Source organism: Calonectris borealis, chromosome 10 (genome assembly GCF_964195595.1).
Source record: "Calonectris borealis chromosome 10, bCalBor7.hap1.2, whole genome shotgun sequence".
NCBI lineage: Eukaryota > Metazoa > Chordata > Aves > Procellariiformes > Procellariidae > Calonectris > Calonectris borealis.
Genome location: NC_134321.1, coordinates 2,314,151 through 2,339,442, shown reverse-complemented (window position 1 = coordinate 2,339,442; position 25,292 = coordinate 2,314,151). Strand labels below are relative to the sequence as shown.

General features: G+C 43.4%; 1 protein-coding gene across 1 annotated transcript in view; it reads left to right on the top strand.

Moving 5' to 3' along the window:
• The window catches only part of ITPR1 (inositol 1,4,5-trisphosphate receptor type 1), a 188,377-nt gene that overhangs the window by 89,800 nt on the left and 73,285 nt on the right, over positions 1-25,292 (top strand). Inside the window, exons 28-39 of the mRNA XM_075158588.1 lie at positions 379-444; positions 1,363-1,500; positions 3,055-3,180; positions 3,553-3,753; positions 5,267-5,518; positions 6,058-6,183; positions 6,905-7,033; positions 10,883-11,003; positions 11,638-11,822; positions 13,123-13,271; positions 14,258-14,369; positions 18,086-18,112. Coding sequence (XP_075014689.1) covers positions 379-444; positions 1,363-1,500; positions 3,055-3,180; positions 3,553-3,753; positions 5,267-5,518; positions 6,058-6,183; positions 6,905-7,033; positions 10,883-11,003; positions 11,638-11,822; positions 13,123-13,271; positions 14,258-14,369; positions 18,086-18,112 — 1,632 coding nt within the window. The remainder of the gene's footprint in view (positions 1-378; positions 445-1,362; positions 1,501-3,054; positions 3,181-3,552; positions 3,754-5,266; positions 5,519-6,057; positions 6,184-6,904; positions 7,034-10,882; positions 11,004-11,637; positions 11,823-13,122; positions 13,272-14,257; positions 14,370-18,085; positions 18,113-25,292) is intronic.

The following is a 25,292-nucleotide window of genomic DNA, read 5'->3' as shown; positions in this document are numbered from 1 at the left end:
TTACTCATTGCTTTCCTAGTGTGTAATTCTGTGAGGTATCTCTTGATATCTATGCAATGACAGTTTAATAATGGTAGAGAGGGAGAGAAAGTACGAAGTTTTTTTGGAGGAGACTTGATTACAGACAAAATGTGACAAGCAAAGGAAAGGACAGGAGGTTGCTGTCTCTAAAATCATCCCACCCTCACCTTATTTCATGTTATAGAGGTCAATGTGACTTGACAGGATAATTATAAGTATTTTTCTGAGACTGTCAGAGAATTGAAGGATGACACTCCTTTCCAGGGAGAGAGCACGCGCTATCCTACAATGCTGATTTTAGCCTTCATGAAGACAATACTATAGACTAGTAATAAATTGTCTGATTTTTATCCACAGGAAGGTCACAGCAAGTCCCAAAAGCCTGAAAGTACTAGCAGCTACAACTACCGTGTAGTAAAAGAGGTAAAACTTTGCTTCTTGATGCTTAAATGGAAGTGTAAATGAGTAACACAGCTCTGGAGAGCTGCAGTCAGAGGGAGACACCCAGGAAAGTCTGAGTCACTCTTCCATTGTGGAAACTATTTGCTGAGTAATAACATATCCCAACTTGAATGAGAAGCCAGGAGTATAATAAGCACGACGAGTATTCTTTCCTTAAGAATGGTTTAGTGAGAAACGCGACGTTTTGCTGCTGTTTCAATGGTAACACAATATTTTTATTGGTAAAGGCTATGAAGGAAGCAAGCAAGTGAAGAAGCTATTTGATTTGCCCTATCCTGAGTATCTTGCACTCAAAACCACTGTGCTGTTGAAATTTAATTTTAAAAATACCAGACAAAGAGCATGCGTTGGTGCTGGTGTGGTGTTAGCTAATGGGCTTTCCGTGGCACCGTGCTGCAGAGCCTTATGCCAGGTTCACTTGACACAGCTGAATTCCTCAGGACCAGCCCAGGTCAGAGATGCGATGGATGGCGCCCAGGCCAGCAAACCACCAGATGTGACGATAGCGCTGTTGCCACACTGCTTCCCTTGCCTGTGCCGAGTGCCGCAAGGCTGTGCTGGCTGCTGCGTCCCCGGGGGGTGGTAAGGGGGTGGTGGCTGCCGCCCAAGCGGGCAGCAGACGCCGTCGCTGCCTTCTGCCCCCATGTTTCCCGGAGGTTCTTGGATCCAGCTCAGTCCTTTGGCACCTCTGCTGTTATTGCAGGAGCAACCAGGCCTTAGCCTGGTCTTAGCTCTTCACCTCAAGACCCCAAAACCTGATTTTCCTGCCTGGAGCCGCTGTAGTCCATGCAGATGCCTTTTTCACTGTTGCTGTTCTCTGGGAGCTGTGTTCTGAAATAAAACCCAGAATTTCGGCTCTAAAGCATGTCTCTTCTCCAGATCCTGCTGCGGCTCAGCAAGCTCTGTGTTCAGGAAAGTGCCTCGGTCAGGAAAAGCCGTAAGCAGCAGCAGCGACTTCTGAGGAACATGGGAGCTCACGCGGTTGTGCTGGAGCTGCTGCAGATCCCTTACGAAAAGGTTGGGTTTCTGTATGGCTGTCGCCTTGCTTCATGTCATATTGACAGCTTTTAATACCTCCTCTGAATCTTCCTGAACCTTCCATCTTTATATTGGATTCAAAGAGGCTATTTTGTATAGCCTCGTAGTCTATGAAATATCCACACTTCAAAAATAATTGGGAGCTTATATAAGGTTTGTTTGAAGTCTTTGAATGTACAGCGTTACGCACTATTTCCTGAATATATTTGTCCATCGTAGCTCAGAGTAAGACCAAGGCTCAGCTCTCGCTTTTCATGGGAGGTGTGCGCTGCCTTGAAGTTAATCTGTGCTGGTAGAAGCAAGACCCTCGTTATTGCTACGGGGTAGCTGTATGACAGCCATCCCGGGAACACTAAGGGAAACGAGGGTGCCTGGTCCCTCGTGGGATTTATCAGCAGGTCTGCACCGTAGTTAGATACAGACACAGAGTCCCTCAGTTGCAGAGTCCCGAACTCCCCCTTAGAAATGAATAAATATCAACCGGCTCTCCAGGTGAGGACTGCTGTTCATGATTAGCCATATCAGAGTGCCATGTAACGTCAGTGGTGCAGTTTGAAGCCCACTTTGACTGGGTTGCTGTAGAGTTTGAGCTTGCACAGCACCGCATTGTGCTGATGAAGCGCACCCTAAGTTCATCACGTTGGCTGCCCATTAGTCACAGGTAACAGGTACTTACCATTGTATAGGTGAGGGAGCTCTTCACACTTCCCGGTCACTCTGCTGTCCTCTGTTCCAAACTCTACAGATTTCTGAGAACCAGTAATTCTAGACAGCTTAGCTAAGTCTCATGCTATCTTGCTTCGTATTTTGTTAAAAAATCAGCAGCAAAAACACCCTCCAACACTTCTTGTCACCTTTCTGTCCCGTGCATATGAAAACATATTGGACAGGCAGTGTGGAAGATGTTTCACCCTTGAAAATATATGAAACTCCTTAAAAATAAAAGCAGACACTAATTTTCCAAACTGCATTTTATACCATCAGTGGACTGCTAATCCACACTGATGTCAGAGGAAAGGCACTGATTCCTGAACTGTACTTGGAGGCATGCAAGTAGTGTGTGGATTCCAGTAAATATAAATTGGGCTTAACTGTTGCAATAATAACTTTCCATCTCTTCTTTGCCATGAACTACCTATCTGTTGCTGTTGAAATGCATTTCAGTGGAACATGGCAGTTTTCCTCTGTAGCCCCAAGGTGGTGATGTGTGGTTTGGCCAGTGCACTGGTATGTTCAGAAGTGTAAAAGTGACTAAAGCACGTTGCTGGCAGGCTTGGCCATGGAGTATGCAATTTTAGAGAATAAACTACTGTAATTTCTATTATGGTCTTTATTTTTGATGATCTTTAAAACTGAAGCAGGCCAAACTCATCTCTAATGTCTGTGAACTGGGTGGAGGTTTGTTTTTCTTTGGAGTGTGAGAGAGACGTGACAGTTCCCTTGCAGAGCTGGAGCTGTGGCTCATCCAGTACTCACCTGAAAGTGAACCTTCAGATTCTTTTTAACCCCATCTTATTTGTCATGCAATCACAGGCTGAAGACACGAGGATGCAGGAGATAATGAAGCTTGCACATGAGTTTTTACAGAACTTTTGTGCTGGGAACCAACAGAACCAGGCATTGCTGCACAAGCACATAAATCTGTTCCTTAACCCAGGGGTAAGGATAACCTCATGCCATGATTTATTTTTTTTCTAGCAAGAAAAGAGAATGGATTGTCCTTGGTGATTGCCTCTGGGCCTGCTCTGATGCAAGACTGGTTGAAGGGGTCACATTTTGTTTTCATTCTAAAGCCTCGAAAGTTGGCAAGATCTGTTTGTTTAGGACCATTTGAGTGTAAAAAGTTCAAGAGGCTGAAGTGGACTGAAAAATAGGCTTAGATATGAGCTGTTGTGTTGAAAGGCTAGGTCCTCGGAAATGTTCTTTTCAGTCCTGCACCCTGCAGGAGTGTTGACTTTATCCTGACCTCTGTGTGGGTTTGGTGGTTTGTTTATTTTCTAATTTCTTGCTTTCTTTCATCTCCTCCATTAGATTCTGGAAGCAGTAACAATGCAGCACATTTTCATGAACAACTTCCAGCTTTGCAGTGAGATTAATGAACGCGTTGTTCAACACTTTGTCCACTGTATCGAAACACATGGCAGAAACGTTCAGTACATCAAGTTCCTGCAGACAATCGTCAAGGCGGAAGGAAAATTCATTAAGAAATGCCAAGATATGGTAATGGCTGAGGTGAGAGCTGCAGAGATTTGCAAGGTCTGAACAGAAGTTTTCACATACCATTTGGTGAAAATGACAAATTGATCCTCTCGCTTCTGGGACTGCCAAGAAGCTGACAGTTAGCTCTCTCAATGCAAAAAGAGCATACAGCTACCAGAAAGCATAGGCTTTTTTCTGACTGAAAGCTTTCTGAGCTCTTCACCTATGGGTATAATGAGTAGTTGGTTATTAATGGTACTTATGAGCTATTTTCCAGGCCTCTGCACAGCAGAGTATAGGTGGGCTTACAAAGCAAGGGTGCCTTTCTCTGGCAAAATTGCGTAGAATGGAAATAGTTTAAGATCACTGATGCAGAAGGAAAATTTTAGCATGATAGTAGAGTATTTTGATGGGAATTTCTTATCTTACCAAGACCTACATATTCAGCTGTTTAAGTGCTGAAGGCGGAAAAGTCTGAGGGTCTTCAGAAATTTAGATGTGTAAGTAACTGGGAAATTGGAGTGTCAGGATAGAAGGGAAAAGTAAGAGAAGGGTGAATAAATCCCTTTAACTTGCATATTGGACATGATCTGTTTGACAGCACGTCTGATGGGATTTTTATTGGCCTCCTCAGCAGGGGGAGCCCGAGGATCAGATTTGTCAAGCTCTGGCTTTTGTGTATCAATCTTACTATGATTCATCGAGGGTCTTCCATATTTTGTCGTTCAGTTCAGAAATGGTTTTGTGAGCTTCTCAACACGAAGTCGAGTTTGTGAGATGCTCAGCAATCAGCTTCCATGGGGGTCAGCAGCTGCTGAGAAAAATGGGTTGCCTTGGGGGTTGCCTTCTGCATTTTATATAGCTGTTTGCCAGAAACCCTGCAGGAGGACAGCCTCAGATCCCTCCAGCTGCGTGCTCAAAAGTGCCCAGCCTGGAGCAGGTTTCTGTTTGCTCATTCTCCTTCCCTTCATTGAGTTAGAGGAGGTCTGAACTGCTCTGAAAATGTGGCCATCCGGGTCTCAAATGTGAAGCTGATAGAAATCTTCAGTGTGTGACTTAACGTGTCACTCACTAGCCTTGGAAAATTGATGATGTTTGTTCAGAAGGGTGGAATTACTGAGCCCTGCAGTCCTCCCATCCGGTGTGCCCCTGGGGCGTTTCTCTGAACAAAACGGTATGTCTACAGCTAGCTGTATTAAAAAGTCAGCTGAGGCAGTATACGTGAAATAAAAAAGCACAATGGAAAGTCACAAGCTTCTTGGCACAACTTCTGTCTAAGCAGTCAGTTGGGCTGACTTTGAAGTTCTTCAGCAGTTCAGAAGTGGTAAATTCTTTAAGAGAAAATGTCATACTTGAGCCCTCTATCCCATGAAGGGAGCACAAGAGGAATGCCCAGCTGACTTGGTGGGCTGCACTCCTTTTAAGTGTCTAAAGAATAGCTAATCGGGATTTGCACTGTAACAGTCAGCCCACAGATTAGGGGAGGATGCTGCGGGGAGATGCACAGGCTTTGATCTGCTGATGGAATATTTTTCTTTCTCGGTAGCTGGTGAATGCGGGAGAAGATGTCCTAGTGTTTTACAATGACAGAGCCTCCTTCCAGACTTTGGTGCAAATGATGAGATCAGAGAGAGATCGGATGGATGAAAACAGCCCCCTGATGTACCACATCCACTTAGTAGAACTGCTTGCTGTGTGCACAGAAGGCAAAAATGTCTACACAGAAATAAAATGCAACTCCCTTCTTCCTTTGGATGACATTGTTAGGGTAGTAACCCATGAGGATTGCATACCCGAGGTGAGGGCTGTTTGGAGGCGCTGGCCTATATGTATTTGAAATGTGCTGGCTTTGGGTGAGAGAGATTTGATATTGCTGAGTCTGGCCTGGGAAGGGTGGTGGTGCAGGTGGAGAGGAAGCTGTGAGCTGGGAAACTGGATTCCTTCCCTGGTTGTGCTATCAGCCACCCCAGTGAATCTGGATAGTTAAGTTAAATCCTTCTATACTTGTTTCCTTGCCCTTAAAATGGGGATGTGATGCTGTACTTTTTTGTTTTATAGGGTTCTTGAGGCAGAGAGGTTTATGGAGTATGCTGCTAACCTTGAACAGATGGTTCTGCAGAACTGGAAATGATTATTATGCTGACGTTTTGTCTGCAATAATCCTGTTGTTTTTTATTGGATGATGTCTTGCTATTCATGGCATTAAATTTCACCAGTGCTTAAATGAAAGGAAGAAGTAGAATTACAAATGATTTACATAGCAGTTTTAATGTGATGTTATATTCATTCATAATACCATTCAGGTTTTTTTAATGGCAATTTTTTCTCTACTCTTAGGTCAAAATTGCGTACATCAACTTCTTGAATCATTGCTATGTGGACACAGAAGTAGAAATGAAAGAGATTTACACCAGTAATCATATGTGGAAGCTATTTGAGAACTTCCTGGTTGACATCTGTCGGGTAATGATTTCTGTATCTAGGAACTGAATTTAAAAAGCTTAAATGAACCTATTTAGTACAGAGCAGTAAGAATAAGACATAACAGTGCATCAAGACAATAAGTACCCTGAATACTGTGTTCCTTCAAATTTATGTGTGCCTTCTTTTCCTTATGCCTGTGGATTTCATTAGTCATATTCCATGGAACACATTAATATTTTCCTTTTAAAGAGGAAAAAAAAAAAAACCCAACAAACCTCAGAAAAGCCCCACGCCCTGCCCTTTTGTCTAATGCCTTTTTCTGTTCTGCCACCTGGCTTGCTTATTCTGGCCAGGATAGTGAGCTCCTTCCCAAGCAATAGTCAATGATTTTTGGCAGGTCAGGACCAATTTTTTCCAAGCTTGGCATTTGTTTGGCCATATGGCTTTTTGCCTGGGATTCCAAGTATTTCCCCATACGAAAGCATTACACCTCAGTCCTCCCTACCCTACTACTTTCTTTCCTCTAAGGCACTCTGTTTTTTTCCCTCCCTCCTAAACATGCTATATGCCAACACATTAAAACAGTAACAGTGTTGGGCTTCTGCTTTTTCATGCTGGAAATCCAGAGATCCAAGTGTCATAAATATCATTGTGGCAGGGAATTGCTGTGAACAGTGCGAAATCAAGAATTCCAGTCTGTAACACTTATTAATCTACCTTGGTTGAGCTGCTTCTGACCTAAGAATGAATTGTCTTGCAGGCTTGTAACAACACCAGCGACAGAAAGCATGCTGACTCCATATTGGAGAAGTACGTTACAGAAATAGTGATGAGTATAGTCACCACTTTCTTCAGTTCCCCATTCTCTGATCAGAGCACTACTTTGCAGGTAGGAAAATGTAGAGAGACAGAAAAGTGAAAATATGCTGCAAATGCAATTATGTTCATTCCTCTTTGGTTCCATTTACCAGTTAAAAAGAAACACGTGTTTGTAATGGGGGAGCAGATATGTATTCTTTGTGACCAGGATGTTTCTTTTGCTGTAGAAGTGGAAAGATTTATAGGTCAGAATACAAATGTTTTTCTAGAGAGGCTGAAGTGTCACATTACTTCATTAGTAGATTCAACTCTGTACTACCACCGAGATCACACAGATCTTTTGGAGAGAGTTTCTACGTGTCATTATCAGGATGCGGGTGAGAAAAACACACTGCAAGTAGGGAAATGAAGGATTTTTTGTATGTTTTGTATTGCAGTTGCATCTAAGGGCTCTGGTTGTCCTCCTTGTGGCCTTAGATCAGAGTACAGTTGAAAAAGACGATGTGGGCAAGTGTAGGAGAGCAAACAAGCAATTTTGCTCAGCGATAGTTTGGCATGCCAGCTGTCTAGCAGTGGTAAAGCAGTAGCACGGCAGCAAGGAGTTCTCCAGAGTGCCATCAAGAAGGAAGATAAAGCTTTGGTGGCAGGCTTTCCAGACAGGAGGAGAGGGTGTTGCATTACAGGAGAGTGCTAAGGTGATTGTTTAAAGAAAGTATGTTTTTATAGGAAGATTCTAACTTCCTTTTAAAAAAAAAAAAATTTCTAAAAGCTCTACTGTGTTTCATTAAGCTGAGTAATTTTTGTCTTGTTCAAAAGTTGGGGAAACGTGGAGGAGAAGCTTGGAACATTGGTGAAGTGACAGAAGGTAGAGATTTCCACTGCAGAACAGCAGTGTCAGGACATTGCCCTAATATTTGTATTGCAGCACAAAGATAACATCATTCATGTGTTCATAAATAACTTTTTGGGAGGAGTGTGGGTGGAGTGGTCAGGTGCCTGGCAGGTCTGTCAGAAGTTTGAGTATGGTAGTTGTTGAAACTTGATGCAACCTCATCGTGCCAAAGGCAGTTGTTCACAGTGCAAACTCCAGGTTTGTAATTGAGTGCAACTGGCAGCCGCTTAGGAGGAATCTGGTTCCCAAAAGTGGCCATAAAGGGCATCTGGCAATTTGACATGTCAGTCCCTTGTCAAAGAATTCATGCTAACCCTTTGGATCATGGTGTGCTGCCTGGGTGACTGCAGTGCTCCAGGGAAGTGTACGTAAAACTGCTGCATGACTGCGCATCAGGTAAAGACTTCCTTCTGCTCAGTACGAGCAGTGATGTTCCTGCTTTTCTGACTGACTACCCATATCTCTTGTGTTGACAGTCTGTCCCCCTTGAATCAGGACACGTATTCGACCCATGTCTGGATGACCGGTGGCCAGCCTGATCTACCAACTGTTTAGCATTCAACACAGCCCTGCTTCTCATAGGCTTCGGCAGCCCTCCTTATTCAGACAAGGAGACAGTCACACTGAAAGCAACAGAGCTGCATTTGAGATTGGCTCAAATGCTCTTAAATTGCCAAACTTGGGGCATTGCCTGTGAGAGCGCAGGGAGCTGCAACAGCTGTGTTTGGGCTGAGCAGCTTTATTAAGGTTCCGTCTTAACTCATGCAAGTCTGAGCAGTCCAGCAGTTGATTTGCTTCTCGTGTGACTTTAAAATGTCAGCCATTGTTGCGGTATCAGCCTCCATGCTAGTTTGTCAAAACTTCCGCAAAAGAACACGAGAACTTGAGATCAAGTTAGCCTTGTCCCCCAGGGCTCTGCCCTTCTCCTGTCTTCCCTGTCATGCTTTCAGTTGTCATCTCTGAGTGTACAGCATTTGAATACATTTCCTTACCATTGTATTTTAGTGATCTGTTAAGTTTGTCAGCAACTTTTCTTTAGTTTCTCAATCTCTCCCTCTGTTTAGCAGGATGAAGTAACTTATTTCACCTCTCTCTTACCACCTCAGTTGAAAGTTCTGTCTCATCCTAGATTCATCTTCCCTCTACATCTCTAAGTTAAAAGCTCTGTTTCTCTCCCTGTTTCTGCCTGTCAGGGCTCTTGCCCATAACCAGGGACTCTCCATCTGAGGAGTACAGCCTGTTGGACCACCTGGCTGTTTACATCACTCCTCCGGGTGGGATTTTTCCCTCCCGTCTGAGATGCTGCAGGGCAGTCTGCAGACACTGCTGCCTGATCTGGTGCCCCTGTCTCCAGGAGAGTGACGGTTGCCACTCTCCTTTGCGTTGCCTTTGGATTCAGTCATTCCCCGTCCTTTCTGCTGCACCTTGTCATCTCATTTCTTCCCATGTGAGCCTCTTCTCGTCTCATGCTCTTTCGTGTTATGGCTTGTTTGACTTAATTGTACCTCCTTTGAGTCAGGACCAGCCTTGCTTGTTCAAGGAACACCTTGTACATCTGTCAGGCAGTTCAAATAATATAAAATTAGGAGAACATAAATATGCCTTTTTAAAGAACATCTGTCCAAAACTTTTCCTCTTTAACAAGTACTCTTTAGCCTGTTTGCCTCCTAAGAGTGCTGCTGCCCAAGGCTTTCCTTCGCAAGTATAGTTGGAGGCATGTAGAACGTAGAGTAAATTTCTTATTTGATTTATTGACCTAGTTTAAGCAAATGAAACATCTTTGAAGCATTTTAAGACGGAAAAGTCTTTAAATATGAACTGGAAGGAATATGTGGGTGGCTTAAATCCAAAAGTGCAGGTATTTTCAGTGCCTTTGGAGAATGCTACTGTCTACCATGTTTTCAGTGTTTGGCTTATTTCTAGAAAGGATAATAGGTATTTGCCTCTTAGTAGTTTTTGGTTCTTGAATTTTAATTCTCTTTTTGTACATTTCATAATGGTGCTATATGATGAGTGGATCTAATAGATTTAATTATCTAATAGATTTGGTTTTGTCATCTAACTCCATTTTTTTCTTACAAACAGGCATTAATCTTGACCAGAATAAAAGAGGTATTTTTTCACTGGTTCCTAAGTCTTGTGGGCTTTGCACTGTGGTGTAGTTCACTTAGCTGATAGAAACATTACATAGCTAGTAGGCACAGGGACACAGGGTACTTCCTCTCCATGTAGGTTCATTTGAAATATTTAAAATACTCTTTCCTCTACAGGTAAAACCAATGAATTGTTCTACTAAGTAATTACTGTACAAAACCAAACAGGGAGTTTTGGTCAATATTGTTGGGGTGTTGCAAAGATGAAAGAACAAGAGCTCCTCTGCATGTGTGTGTTGGAGTACCTCACCTATCTATAGTGGAAGCTCACCTTGCGAAATACAGGGCTAAAAACCACACCTTAATTTTGGCTGATCCATAGCAGCTGTAGTGTTTACCACTAACTACTACCTGTGATCGAAGTAACAAACACACAGCTGGTTTCTTCAGTAAATTAGATACCAGCTAATAATACTTGAAATGATGAGTTTTCAACTCTGGAGCTGTGCTGTTTAGCCAAGAGCAAAGTCCCATTACCTGTGGACTATTGAGTCAGCTACTGGTCAAGGCTAAAAGAAGAATCTCTGTATGCCAGGTTTGCTGATAACTCTGATTAAACAGATGAAGATGACTGCTTATTTCCTTTGCTTAGTCAGGCTTCAATTACTTGGGGCTTTATGCTTTAGAAGCTATCTATTTAATATTTCCCTTCCAGCCTTCGTTCCCACCCTATCCATTCAGTTGCCGATTGTGTGGTAGATACGCTGTCTACAACATGAAGTTGCCTAACAAGTGGATGCAGACCAGTTAGAAATGACTGGTGTGCAGAGAGTCATGGCTGAAGCTGGTAACTGGCATTACCTCAAGGTGATGCTGCTACATCTCAGTATGGCGTGATGAGTTTGATTTTCTTTTCTTTAACCTTGTGTTCTAGACTCGCCAACCTGTGTTTGTACAGTTGCTGCAAGGCGTGTTCAGAGTGTACCATTGCAACTGGTTAATGCCAAGCCAAAAGGCATCAGTGGAAAGCTGCATTCGGGTCCTCTCAGATGTAGGTAAGAAATGGGTGTAATCAGAACTAACTGCTGCAAACATGGTCATCCAGTATTTGCTGCTTACATGTCATCCTTCCAAAAAGAAACTGCAGTTTACTTCCCGCAGGAGCCACCTGCAGATAACTCGGAGCCAAGGCATAGTACAAAGCCAAAGTTACGTTGATATACTGTCATCAAGCAATAGATGTTGTCACTGTAACCTGAAGTGCTTTCTCCGTTTAATCTCAAAACTCTCTGAAGTCCTGTTGATCTGCAGCAGGGAAATAGTTCTTTGCCCCTCCTCCCAGTAATTTGTTTCGCTTTTAGTAGCAAGAAGAGTAATTTGTACTCGATATGAGGCCAAATGCTGTTGGATAGGTGTACATGTGTGTTAGCTTGAGATATTGGGAGTGTGTAAGGACAGATTCCTACTCCCACGCTTTGAAGACAGTAAACAGCTCTGAAGTGTGAAAGCCTTTAAACGTAATGCTACAGAGAGGTCTGACCCATTACACCGGGACTGAGCACTGCATTGTTTAAAGTGCACACAAAGGAGATTGTAGAAGGAATTGCAAGTAGAGCTTGTCTTGTTCTTGCATTGGTTGTAATACATGGGCTGAAGGAGTCGATTCTTACTAACTTGTGCTTGTTGCAGCAAAAAGCCGCGCAATTGCAATTCCTGTAGACTTGGACAGTCAGGTCAACAATCTCTTCCTGAAATCTCACAACATTGTACAGAAGACTGCAATGAACTGGCGAATGACTGCAAGGAATGCTGCCCACAGAGATTCAGTGCTCGCTGCCTCCAGGGATTATCGAAACATAATTGAAAGATTACAGGTGACTACACAGCACCCTTCCTCCTTTGATAAGCATTTACTTGCATGCCTACACAAAAGGAGGAATTTACTAAGTAGAAAGACATTTGGGAATGAATTAACTAGTCAAAATGCTGCATGGTAATCAAGTTAGCTGATGCTGAATATAATAATACTGTAATACTGTATATAAAATAAAATGTAAACCATTGTATCAAGACAGGTAATTGAACGTGCATGGCTAATGGTATAGAAGTACTCATCCTAGGAGATGTTGATATTTGAAGGTAGTGGTACTTGAAGTACTCTTGTTCCACCATTAGTAATATTTCTTTGATAAGACAGGACTTTTTCAACATCACAGCCTTCCACACTCCTCCAGTGCTTTGCTCCTTGTACACCAAAACTCTCAGTACAACAAAAGGTGCCACAGCCCTGCCTGGAAACCACTGCAGAGCTTGAAATAAATAGACGTATTGGTTCCTTGTGAACCAGTTGCAGCCACAGTCATTCCCTGAAACAAAGTATGTGCATTCCGATACTGTTTTTGCTTAAAAGACTATTTAAACACAATGCTTTGTGTTGGAAATAGGGATTGATGTGTTATAGCTGTATTCTGTGTTCAGACCTGTAGACAGTTCAATAAGGCCTTTTTTATACCAAATGAAATTCATCATCTTGAATGATGCCTTTATCCTTTGAAGATTCATTCTTTGGCCAAAAGCTTTTTCTGGCAAACAGTTCTAATTTTACGTAATGTAAAAACACTGCCCAACCCATTCTCATTGAAATAGCTTCTCCCCCTTTATCCATTCCTGTCTATTTGTCCATTTCAATTTGATTAAGCTTCCTCGCTGGCTTCAGAGGTACCTTGGTATTTTCTGCTTGTTTAAGTATTAGGATAAATGTCGTTTTGTTTTAAGGTAGCTACAGCTTTCCAAACATCAATGAAAAGGGGAAGCTTTATTTTTTGCATAATTCTAACAGTAGTACTTTTTTGTCAGCTCATGTAAGCATAAATACCAATCATTATCACAGAGTTTCAATGCAGCTCTGAATCTGCATTTTTTTCTTTCCCCTGTATGAACAAGAGCACCTACAAAGATGGGGAGGGTAGGGGAACTGCTGGAAATCTGGGCTTCCCTTTTAAAGACAACTACTAAATGATAAAACTGAAAGTCTTACCTGGCCAAACTCTGAGGTCTTTGATCTAGTTTATCCAGGCAGGACAGACCTAACTTTTGTGGTTTGTAAAATTAATTTGCATATACATTTAGATGTATTTAATATTTGTTTAAAATCTTGATCTGATTATATTCTAGGACATAGTATCAGCTTTAGAGGATCGCCTACGTCCTCTTGTCCAGGCAGAGTTATCAGTACTGGTAGATGTGCTTCACAGGCCTGAACTGCTCTTCCCAGAGAACACAGATGCGAGGAGGAAATGTGAAAGTGGAGGTTTCATTTGCAAGTAAGTTGTCCTGAAGTCTGGCTTGTTGGGAGTTGGGTTTTTTGTTAGGTTTTTTGTTATGTTTTGCTTTTTCCCAATTTTCCCACGCCCTATGGAATGGTGCCCTCTTGCCCAGCTTTATGTAAGCAGAGTATTTCATGATATGGTAAATGCAATTTTTCCCAGGGGGAGGGGCAGGGGGAGGAGCTCTTGAGGATGGGGAAAGACGGCTTGACGTACTCTCACAGCCAATGCTTAAAAATTTCTGGCTTTGCTGCAGGATAGAAGTGTCATAAACAGTAGTATAAACAAGTAAAAAATTATGAGCTAATCCCTGTTATTCTATCCCTGCCTTCAACCCTAGTAATGTTTGCAAAGTACTTGATCTTGTAGCACTTAGTGCTGGGTAGTACGCCAGAATCGGTTGTTATCACGTGCATCACCCAATGCAGATGCCTCCCAAATTTGGAGGGAAGGAAAAGGAAAGATTACAAGGTCATTTAGAGGGCAATTCAGAGCAGAATCCAGCTTCTCAGATCACCCTCTGGAGGGGTGGATTGTATAGAGAGTTTATGGAAACCAGGTACCAGAGTAACAAACAAATGCTGGGTAGGATGGATTTCCAATTGCGCTATCCAAGACTCTTGGATATTTTTTTAACAAAGTAGTATGTGGAATGGTTTTCTTTCTTAAGTGTTTGTTCTGGAGGACTAGCAAGTCCTAAATCCCACTGCCCCTTCCCCTGATTCCTTTCTGCCTGCAGTCAGAGGGTTTTATCTGGCTGTCCTCCTGCCGAGGGGGATGCAGTTTCCTTCACAGCTCCACCAAAGCCCATAGTAGCTGGTTCAATGTCGCTCTTGAGAGAATGTCCCCAAGATGGTTGTATAATGGTATGATAATAAAGTTTGTTTGCAGCTTAAACCAATTAAGTAAGATAGCCATGTATATCTTATCCCATTTTAGAGTATTAGTACTAAAACAAGCTGTGATTGATTGGTTATTTTCAGGTTAATAAAGCATACTAAACAGCTGCTGGAGGAGAACGAGGAGAAACTATGTATTAAAGTACTACAGACGCTCAGGGAAATGATGACCAAAGACAGAGGCTATGGAGAAAAGGTAACATAATTCACATGTCATCATTCTGTGTTAAACACTGTCTTTATTCAGTAAAGAAAAATAAAATTCTCACTCTTTCAAGCTGTGTTTTGTATGTGTAAGCATTTCTGTACTGGATCAGGAACAAAACGTTTTTAGTCAACTTATAACTTCAAATATAATTTGAAAGGTAAGCTTGTTTCTGTTGCTTTTCTACTTTAGACTTGCAAGTTTAAGCCTAATTCCTGCGGTTGCTGGCACTGTAAAAATATCTAATTTCATTACTTTTTTATGAAGGATATAACCTCTTTATCTGCTCTCTGGGTCTAGGTGACTCTTCATCAGGTCACATAACCTTGCAACAAGAGGATATTCTGTAGTTCAATTTTAATTTATATACATCTGAGTCATCATCTTCTTGTGAATTATAGATGGAAACTGTCTGCACACCCACCCATGTGGTGGTTTTTTTTCTTTCCCTTTCCTGCATTCAACTCTTTTGTCTTGAGAACATTTTTCTGTAGGTACAGACCTATTCTCTATTTGCATCAGAAGGGTGTATATATGCATATATGTTTGTGTATCTAGGCATTCCTACAGTCAATACCTTAGATTAGGATTTTGTTATCTCATGCATTTTTAAGCAACCTAGGTTATTACCATGCCACATGTACACAGCAATATACCCTCCCAGTGAACGTGCTCATGAGCAGTTGAGAATTGCCAGTTGGGATCGGGGGAAGCAGTGGTGTGGAAGGATGCTTGCTGCAACTGGGAGTCCATGCCCGGGAGCAGATGGTGTCTCATATCCAATTCTCACTTACAGTAGGGTTTAAATGTTGCATAGTGCTAGATTGAAAGCACAAAAAGGCAAAAGCTTTAGAGGTAACAGTTTCATAATAATAATAATTGTTTATTGCTGTAGCTGTAGCTGCAGCCGCAAGGGAGGGAGATGCACTGAAGGCAGAGGAACCCGTAGCATCGCTGGGCCCGCTGGGATGTCGCACACAACCCCTGCTTTGGCTAGCCTAGCTGGAAATGAGGACACAGAGCAGAACACAGTGCTCTGTTGCCAGTCCAGCAAGAGGCAGGCGCTCACACACCAGAGCACAGGGACCTGGAGGAGGGAGAGCAAATGGAGCGAGGAGGCTGTGTGCGTGTGGGTGTGCACATGCACGCCTGTGGGCTGTTACCCGAGCACACCCAGCTGAGCACACAGCAGCGCCGTGGGCGGGCGGGAGACTCCTAGGAAAATGCCCGAAGGGTAGGGATGGCCGGTGCCGTGCTCCCTGCCCTGTCAGGGAACACTCCTCCCACGTGCTGCTGCTACCTCTTGGCTGTCAGAGGTCCAGCCCACCTCCCAGCCACTGCTGCTGCCTTGCTCTAGACCTGCGTCCTACCTAGGGATTTTTTTCACTTTCCCGTAGCAGTATTTTTTAATAAACTCATTAGGGGAATGCCCTAATCAACAGCAAGAAAGAAGCATATAAGCACATGAAGCACTGGCACAGGTTGCCCAGAGAGGTGGTAGATGCTCCATCCCTGGAAACATTCAAGGTCAGGTTGGACGGGGCTCTGAGCAACCTGATCTAGTTGAAGATGTCCCTGCTCATTGCAGGAGTGTTGGACTAGATGACATTTGAAGGTCCCTTCCGACCCAAACTATTCTATGATTCTATGAAATGTGGGATGACAAGGGGGGCAGGGTAGGTAGGAAAGGGCAGCAACTGCAGGTTTCAACCCACCTTCAACACATCGTCCTTTTTTTCTGAAGTGGCAGCATCTTGTGCTGGGTCATAACAGCACAAGATGAAGCCCTGTGAAGACCACCTGTCCTCTCCTCAAGCTCCCTTTACTAAGACATCTGCGATATAGTACAAGTCTGATCTGGAAGGGGACTGGTTGTGGCCTGCAGAAGTTAGTCTACTCCTACAAAAGGGAGCTGGGCTAGATGATCCTCTTTAGCAAGTGTAGAGTGCTGATATTTTCTGTGCCCAAAGCTGGGGATGTAAAAGATTCAGTGTAATCATAGATTTGGTTTTACACTTTAACACATCAGTGTATGTTCTCGTGTTAAAAACAGCCAAGAGAGACTGTCCAAGGTCACCTTAAGTAATAGAAAGGGTGGATGATATATGCTATATATACACTATACACCAACAAAACCAAAATGAGAGCTTTGAGGTTTTTTCCTTTTAAATGCAATATGCTACTCGGAGATTTTTCTAAATGGAAATTCATTTACAGGAGTTCCTTAGACTTTATTTGGCCAACCCAGGTGAAGCAGTATTTCTAGAAGATGCAGGTAACATAACTTGCACCATTCAGTCCATGGAGAACCCCACAAGATTCTAAAAATCTTCAAAGTGTAGAAAATGCATTGATTTCTGAAACAGTAGATTGGTTACATAATGCAAGATAAGAATATGCTTGCTTGTGAAGTGGATTTCTGAATATGAAAAAGCAGCTGATTGCTTACAGATAGACTGCGAGTAGTAGTAGAACAGCTTTTACTGTCTGGCTGTGAGAAGTGCAATCGTATTTATTCTCCCTTGTGACTCAGATAACTGTATTTAGTCACCACTTAAAAGGCAATACCTTTTGTTTTTAAAATCATCCTGGAGTGTTTAAAAAAAAAAAAAAAGAAAGAAAAAAAAACCACTTATGCACCCATTCTAAACACAGGAATCCCTACATACATAAAGGTGACAAAACTTACTCTTGTGACTAGCATATTGATCACGCAAGCAATATTGCTTGTAGGTCAGATGTTCACAGAACTGACAGCAGTCACTTCAAAGTAGTGTTCAGCAGCAGAGCGCCATGGAAGTTCTGGCATAGCATGTGATTTTGCTGTAATACCATGTGGTGCTCGCTGGAACAATCTGATTTATAAAAAGATTGTACTCCTCCTCTCGCACTTAATCTTCCAGCACAAATAATAAAAATGTCACACCCTTCTGGCCCGTGCGCTTGTCCCTTTTGTAGGTGGGAAACGCAATGAGAATGCAGTGTTGTCTGCTCCCATTAGCAAAGGCCTTCATTAAACAGCTGGGATTCCTCTGCAGCATGCAAAAAACGTGGTGAGAACACAGATGTACAGAAGCTTGTGGGAAGGCTTGAAGTTTTACATATTGCTAAAGACTCCTCATCTTGGCATGCGCTCAGGTTCGCTCAGTGATGGGTAGCATACCGTGGTACATTTAATAGGCAGGAAACTTTACTACTTGACAGTGTAGGCTAGACCCAAGTTTTTTTACTTTGCTGAAACATGTCATTCATACACGTCTTCCTGGGTGCCTACCAGATGATTAGCCTCAGTTCTGCAGGACTTAAATTTTAAAACTCCATTTCTCTTCCCAAACTGGAAATCCAGCCTCTGCGCTCCTAACGCTGCTTACAGCTCACACTGGTGACGACTCTTATGCCCAAGGGTGAAGTTCTTGGATCTTGGTCAGCCAGCCCGCGTGGTTTGTCACCTGGCACAGGAACAAAGCCAGGGCGCATCCTGCCTCCGAAGCTGCCTGGTGCAGCGCTTCCAGCAGTGTCGGTTCCCTAACCCACCGCATCCCGGGCACTTGCAAATGTTGCTCATGCCAACTGTAAAATATTCACAATGTTGGATTGCAGCATTAAAGTGTTAAATGATTTATAAGATCCTAATATGAAATTTATTTGTAATTTCTCTTACTAATGCTTGCTTTCAATTCTTCCCTTCCTTCTTTCTCTTCTGGCAGATTACCATTGAATTGGATAATGCTGAGGTTTTTAATTTTACTTATTTTCTACAGTGTTGTTTCTATGGTGTTTGTTTTATGACTAGCCCTGTGATCTGTCCTGTTGTCTCTTCAGCACTGAGCTTTCTGATTTATATGCCTGTGTCAGTGAATTAGTTGAGTTTTCAGTCTGCCATGTGTCTACGCTGGGAATAGTTACCATAACGAATTCCGTATGTCGTTACTTGGAGTATTAATCCAAATGCAGTTATAATTTCTGGCAGTCTGCAATCATCTGGTGCCATAGTAGATCCCATGAAGTTTAGGACCAATTCCGAGTGCCTTTGGAGCATCAACTGCTGCAAGCACCATTAAAACATCAGCATTTAGCACTCGGCCGCGATCACCGTGTCATCGGTGAACCGGCTCTTTCAGCAAAACTAAATACTGAGGTTTAATGGTGTTCATACAAGTTGGAAGAACTTGCCAAAAGCCAGCTGGAGAAGACCCTGCATGCGGTGTCTCCACTTGCTGACTAGTGAGAGCCATTACATCCCAGGGCACGGTGCAACTGGGTGCAGGCAGGGCTGCAGAGGGCTGGGTCCTTCTGCGGAAACTGTGTTGTTGGCTTTACCGAAAAAGGCGACAGTCATGCAATTCATCAAAGCATCTCGCTGTCCTTCCTGTTGCGTCTTAGTCAAGGTTTGGTGTGTAAAGCCACGTAAAACGTTCGGATGTGTTGTGAAAGCGATGTGGTGTAACCCTATGAAAATTACTGACTTCTGAAGCTATTTCTGTGTGAAAAGCTTCCTACCATCAAAAACATGCCTTCACTTGGCAGTGCAACAGCCCAGGCTGTGTTTATGCTGTATGTAGCTGTTTTACAGGCAGAAAAGCCATATTTGAGTGAGAAGTTTCAGTTTAACTGATATTAAGCTTTCTAAGGACTTTTAAAAGCAGTGCGTCTCGTTTGGGCACCGGCGCACGGGGTGGAGGGAGGGAGCTGAGCTGTCTCTGCTGCTGCAACTTCCTCATCCAGCTAAAAAAAACCCACGTGTGGGCGCTAAATTTGAGATTCTTTTTGCATAAATGTATAATACTGAGAACGTGATTGACTGGCACCTTATTTTACTGAAATACCAGGACAAAAAGAAATATTTTCCTTTCTGTGCTTTGTTTCCTGCATTCTCTCCCAAGCCAATCTTTTATTTGGAACAAAATTCAAGCACTTAAAACGCTTAAAATGTTACTGCTCTTTATTCAATAGAGTAGATAATAAAATACGCCATAAATTGCTTTCTGTGGAACTTGTTAATTTTGATGTTGATCAGCGGAATTCACCAGGATGAACTCCATTTGGAAAACCACATAATATTTGGGGACCTTGCCTGTTGAAATGGATTTGAAATCTGAACTATTTGTCACAAAAGTACACCAAAAAGTGTACATATCTCTCCTTGGGTTGGGGCGTCTTTTCTGTTCAGCAGGGCTTTTAGGGGAGGGAAGGAGCAGAATTCCTCATGAGAACAAACCCGAGTTGTGGCTTTTTTGGTTTGTTTTTAACCTAGCCTCTGGTTGGGATGCTCAGACCCCTGCTGTGCCGCAGGTCAGTGCCGTCACCGTCATCCCGGCGTGCGCTGGGGTCCCTTCTCCAGGCTGGAGCAGAAGGTCCAGTCAGGGTCTGAGATGCCTTCCCCATCGCCAGTTTCAGCTTCAAGAAAAAGCTCTTTATCAGAAAAGCCTCAGCTAGAGCTGCTCAGAGTATTCACCCTCTGGTTGTTGGTGGAAATTTTCTGCTCTTAGCGTGCCCTTCCCGTTAGTGTGCGTAGAAGACAGCTGATGGGTAGGATGTTTGCAGAGAGCAAGTCTGATTTTGGCCTGAAGGACAGCAGTTCGTGTGGCGCAAGTCCACTTACAGCACTGCCGTCGCCTCTGACCTGGGCTCGTATGAGACAGGTCTGTCTCCAAGCTTCGCACCAAACTTCTAGTATTATATAGTTACAGAGGTGCTGCGGTGTCTAACCTCTCTGTAATTATTTTCTCTTTCTCTTTTACAAACCAAGATTTTTTTTCCCCTCTACCTGGGGAGTATGCACCAGCAGCGTGCTCTGTTTTTGAAAAGTTAATCTGTAGCACATTAACGCTTCTGTCAGGCGCTAGACCCCTTAGATTATGTGGTGCTACAGCTTCCCAGAATAGCGCATATATATATATATATATAATTTTACCTTGGAGAAACTTCAGACAAACTTGAATTGTTTAATTGCAAATTAAGTCATAATATGAAACTCTTCAGTTTCTGGCTGTAATGTGCTGTCTTTGCCTGCAATAAATCAGCCAGAGTGTGTGGAGCAATTTAGGATTTGGTCTGGAGGCTGCACAGGATGAACTTTATTGCTCCTCGATGGAGCAACTGTGTGGAGGGAGCAGGTGTGTTTATAAGCACCATCAGCAACGAGTGCTGGCTGCTTCCAGAAAGGGATTGGGACAGGACTTGAACCACTGACAGTCTCAACGGGAATTCCTGGTGTTTCCTCTTCCCCCAACCCCCCCCATGTCAACCCTGGAAGCTGTAAACATTTAGGGCAAACAATACAGAAATCTCCATTACTAGTAAAATTACTAACTTCCCTTTCTGTCGAATTCTGCACAATTTATTTTTTTTCTGATCAGCTGAAATGCTTTTTATTCCCTCAGGGTAAAACTCTATTAGTTACCATCATACGGCATGATTTCATAGTATTTATGTGATTGTATATGTAGATAGATTTATATATCTTAGTTGCTTACTGCAAGGTAATTTCACTGAGCAGCGGGTCCAAATAATAAAAATAAAAATTCAACTCATAAAATGCCAGGAGGTCCATGCACTTATTACTGAAAGTCGTGATAGAAAATTGGTGTTCCAGTCCTCCTTAACATTTTTGCAAGTGAAGAAAGGGAGTGCCCTTTTAACTGGGTGAATAATGCTGGAATCCACCTCGATGGTAGGAAATCCCCCGCAGAACAGGAAGGATGGTGAACGCTGCGACCTGAGCGCGAGGTCGGCAGCAGCCCCTGCAAACGCCTGGCTGAGCTGTTGGGCTGCTGGAGTATTTGCAGTGCTGGAGAAGTGGTTTGGAAATGGAGAGGAGGGGTAGTACGGTTCAGTGTTACTGGCCTAGTTCACGTGCCTTCTGTCGAGGGGTTTGTCTGGAATTCCCTTTTTGTTGGAAATGAGGGACAGGAAGGAACTGTAGTTTTCTAAGCAGAGGCAGGGTAGTGTGGTGTTTTTTTCAACATCTATTATAGTCTGAGGACCATGATCTGGTCTGGCAGAAATACGCTGATAGCATCTTTAAGCTCTTGTAGATGTTTTTGTGAACTCTGCAGCATCCGCTGTTGTGGCAGGATTCATGTAAAAGGTTTTTCTTCTGGGGACAGAAATTAGGATACACTAAGAATGAGAGTCATTTTGCAGTATTTCCAAAACATTCAGGTTCCTGTAAACTTGTAAAAGTTTGGGATAGGGGCTGCATAAGACAGGTATTAAAATAAAAAGCAGAAAAGGTATCTTGAAAGATGGATGAAAAACACAATTTGTTTTGATAGAAAACCAAAACCATCAGAAACTGTAAACCATTTTGCACCTTATTTGCACCTTACTTGCAACATGATTGTGTTGGGTTTTGTCCTCACCGTGGGGAGTTGAGTGCTCAGAGCTTCTCTTTTGGTCTGCGGTGGGACTCCTGTTTCTCTGGCTCCACGGGCTCTCCCGGAGCACCAGGCAGGCGTTAGGAGCAGAAGGGGTCTGACTTCAGCTGAAGAGCTAAATAGGGTGGTCTTAGCATTGGCTCTGTGCAGGTTTCTCAAGTAATAAAGAAAGTAGAAACCCCCAAGGCAGGGCACTGGCGTGTTGTCTATAAAAGCCCTTGGGCTGAGTATCTCTTGATCGACTCCTTACTGAGCTGGAACTGCTGTAATCCTGTTCTTGATGGAGCTGTTGACAATGCTGGTCTTGCAGAGAAGAGGTTCAGGACCAAGCTTAATTTGCCTCAAATGCCATCAAGTGTGAATCTTCACACAACAGTGATAACTAAACCCCATTTGTAATTAGACACAACAGCTTAATTTACTTTTAATTTAATCCTAAACCCACTAAAAAGTCCAGGCATGATACAAATGCAGATTTTGCGGTATTTCACAACAGAAGTTGAGATGGTGAGCTCCACCGTGGGTTCCCTGTGGTCCAGGACAGCTCAGGCAGCACAGCTCCCTCCCCGCTGAGGCATTTCTGTTTGCAACGAGACGTTCGCGTCCACTCTCCTGGGTCCAGATAGGCGTTTGGGGACAGCATGGCCCAGTTTCCACCTGCGGTGCGAGTCTTGGACACTAAAACGCATACGTCCTAGAGAAACACATTAATATTTTATGGACTGAAAAGGAGAGAAGTGTTAGTGCTGACCTGCAGGTGGCATGCTCAGGATGCTGAATGTGGCTGGGAGATGTCCTACTTTTTTTTTTTTTTTTTTTTCCCCTTCCCTTTTTCCCCCCTCCCAGCCACATTGCAGGGAGCTGCTCTGCTGGGCACCTGCCAACATTCAGGCAGCAGTTACATAAGAACAGCTTTTTTTCCTGGAATTTAGGCCCGCTGCTGATGTGTGACCTTCAGCGGTAATTGCCAATAAACGCGGTGGAGATGTTTACAGTCGCCGGGGGCTGTGCCGGGGCTGCCGGCCCCCGAGCCTGCGCCGGTAGCAGCCGTGCCTGTGGGGCTGCCGACGCTTCCCAGGACCACCGGTCCCATACCGTTGGATCTGGATTTTATTTTTCAGGGTGAAGGGGGGGTGCTCTGCTGCTTCCCCCCCACGGGGCTGGTGGGGGCCAGCAAACACCAAAATGACCAAATGCAGCAAAACTCTATCAGCACCCGGAGTTTCCCATGTAATTGGTTAGTCCTTTTTAGGATTTGAAGTTAAAAAACTGAATTAAGTAAAACCCCAGGTTTTTTTTGTTGTTGGGGTTTTTCTATTTTTATTCAGTAATGACACTTCTTTATGCAGCTGATAAAACGGTATCCAGCAAAATACACCTGCAGACCCACTCAATATAGTTTTGGGGTTGTTTTTTTTCACCTCTTCACTTTGGTCTTGAGGTTTCAAGTAGGTGAAAAGGGAACTGAAAATCCTGGTTCAAAGTGGTTGACTGAAGTAACCTCCTCAGTGCTCTTTATCAATGATAAACTAAAACTACGATGGCTGAGTAAGGTGCAAAATATGTGCTATTTTATGCATCTTCTGATTGAAGTTGGAAAATTTATTAACCTCTTAAGTGCTGGAGAGATGCACTTATAAATTATATTCCTCATAGAGAGAGCTTATTCCACAGTCATTTCTCTTGTGTATTTTGCACCTAGACAGTGCTTCACTTGTTATGTCTCAAGCAGAGGAAATGCAGGCTCTCATAAATTTTTGTGGGCTGCCTTATATTTTTTTTCCTTCAGAAATCCTGCAATCTTTGGACTGCTTTTATTGCATGAACTGGAATTGGTGAGCTCTTTGGAAAAGGAGACTGGAACATTTCTTACAGTTATTTGTAACAAAAAAAAAAATATTTACACCATCTTACTAGTTAATTAAAACTGCTAATGTAAAATGTGTAGTGAAGATAGTTCTTATTATATTCAGTTGTAAAAGACCTGCAAGATTGAGGATTTAAAGAGAAGCAAGTGATTGCACTCCCATTAAAGGTCGGTGGCGTATCAGAGACTGAGGTCTCTAACTCCAGGAAAGCCCCAGCCCAAGTAAAACATGCTTTCTCAACTGAAAACTGGAAAATGCGAGAAGGCATTCCTGTAGGCAGATCCTGGTGACCTTTCAGTGCAGGCACTGACAGCCCTTATGCCAAATTTCCCACCTCATCGTCTGGCAGCACACAAAGTCTCTGCGAATTCACTGAGATAAGGCGGGGGGGGTTTAGCCACGTCCCCGATCCGGGTGTGCGCCGCAGTGGCGAGGCGAGGGGGTGTAAGCGTGTGGTTGCTGCTCCATCACGTGCCGGTGGGAGCCGGGGGGCTGCTTCTGCCCCCCGTAAGTCCCACATGTCTTCTGCGAGGGCCTAGAGAGCTGTGTGGCTCAGAGGAGCCCGTGCCAGGACACGGCTTCACATCTCGTGCTCCCTCTTAATTTATGCAGGTGTGAGATCTGCACCACTGAGATCTCCATCACTAAAAATACGGTGTTCGGCAACTTTGATGCAGGTCTGTTATAATGGTAAACTGTAATGTGGGAAGTTTGTCAAAGCAGTTCAGCGCTCTTAGGTCCCAATTACTCCCCTCTGCCCTGAAATTTATCCGTAGCAAGTCAAATGTGTGTTTGACGAACACCTACATATCATCTGCAGAGACTAGAAATTTCCTACTCACATTTTTTCTCCGTTCTACAAGGTAACAGTATTGGCCTTACAAAGGAGACTTGGCAAGCAGGTAACGTGGAGTTTTCTGGTATTATTGAGGAGTTATGGAGGACAGCAACATAATTTGTGCTCCAGTCTGTTGTCATGAGTCAGACTAGCTGGTGCTTTTGCTCTGTCTTTCAAGTAACAGCTATACTGAATGTATTTCACAGAGAAAAGAGGAGAAATTCAGAAAAGGGAGGAAAAAGTGGAAAGGGACTTCCAGGACTGTATCTAAACTGGAACTCCAGCTGATAGGGGAGATGGTAATGCGAGAGCTGAGGCAGAGGAAGCAGAGGTCAATGGTTTCAGAATAACGTATATCTGACATCTTCGCTGTAGTTCTTTGCATCTGGATATACAACTTAGCTATCAGAAGCTTAATGTGATCTTTGGCTGACTGACTCTCTAGTTGTGTTTTTCCCCTTTTTATTTCCTCCTCGATGCCAAATCTCTCCCCCTGCCACCCCGATAATTAGATGCCATATGCATGGAGTTGGGTTGGTTCCTGAATTCACAGATTTCAGGACCAGAAGGGACCGCTCGGTAATTTAACCCGACTTCCTGCACAGCACAGGGCATCTCATTTCTCGCCATTGCTTCTCTACCGAGCCAAATTAATTTAGTTTGACTAAGCTTCTTCAAAACGCTCAGTGTTGATCTTGAAGACCTCCCAGGACAGGTGTCAGTTTACTCCTGCCTGTCACCTTCGTATCTGATTTAGAGGGATGTTCGGAAAAAGACCTAAAGGAGATGTGTGGTAGTTTGGAAAACAGCATCAGCCTGTGGAAGTTAA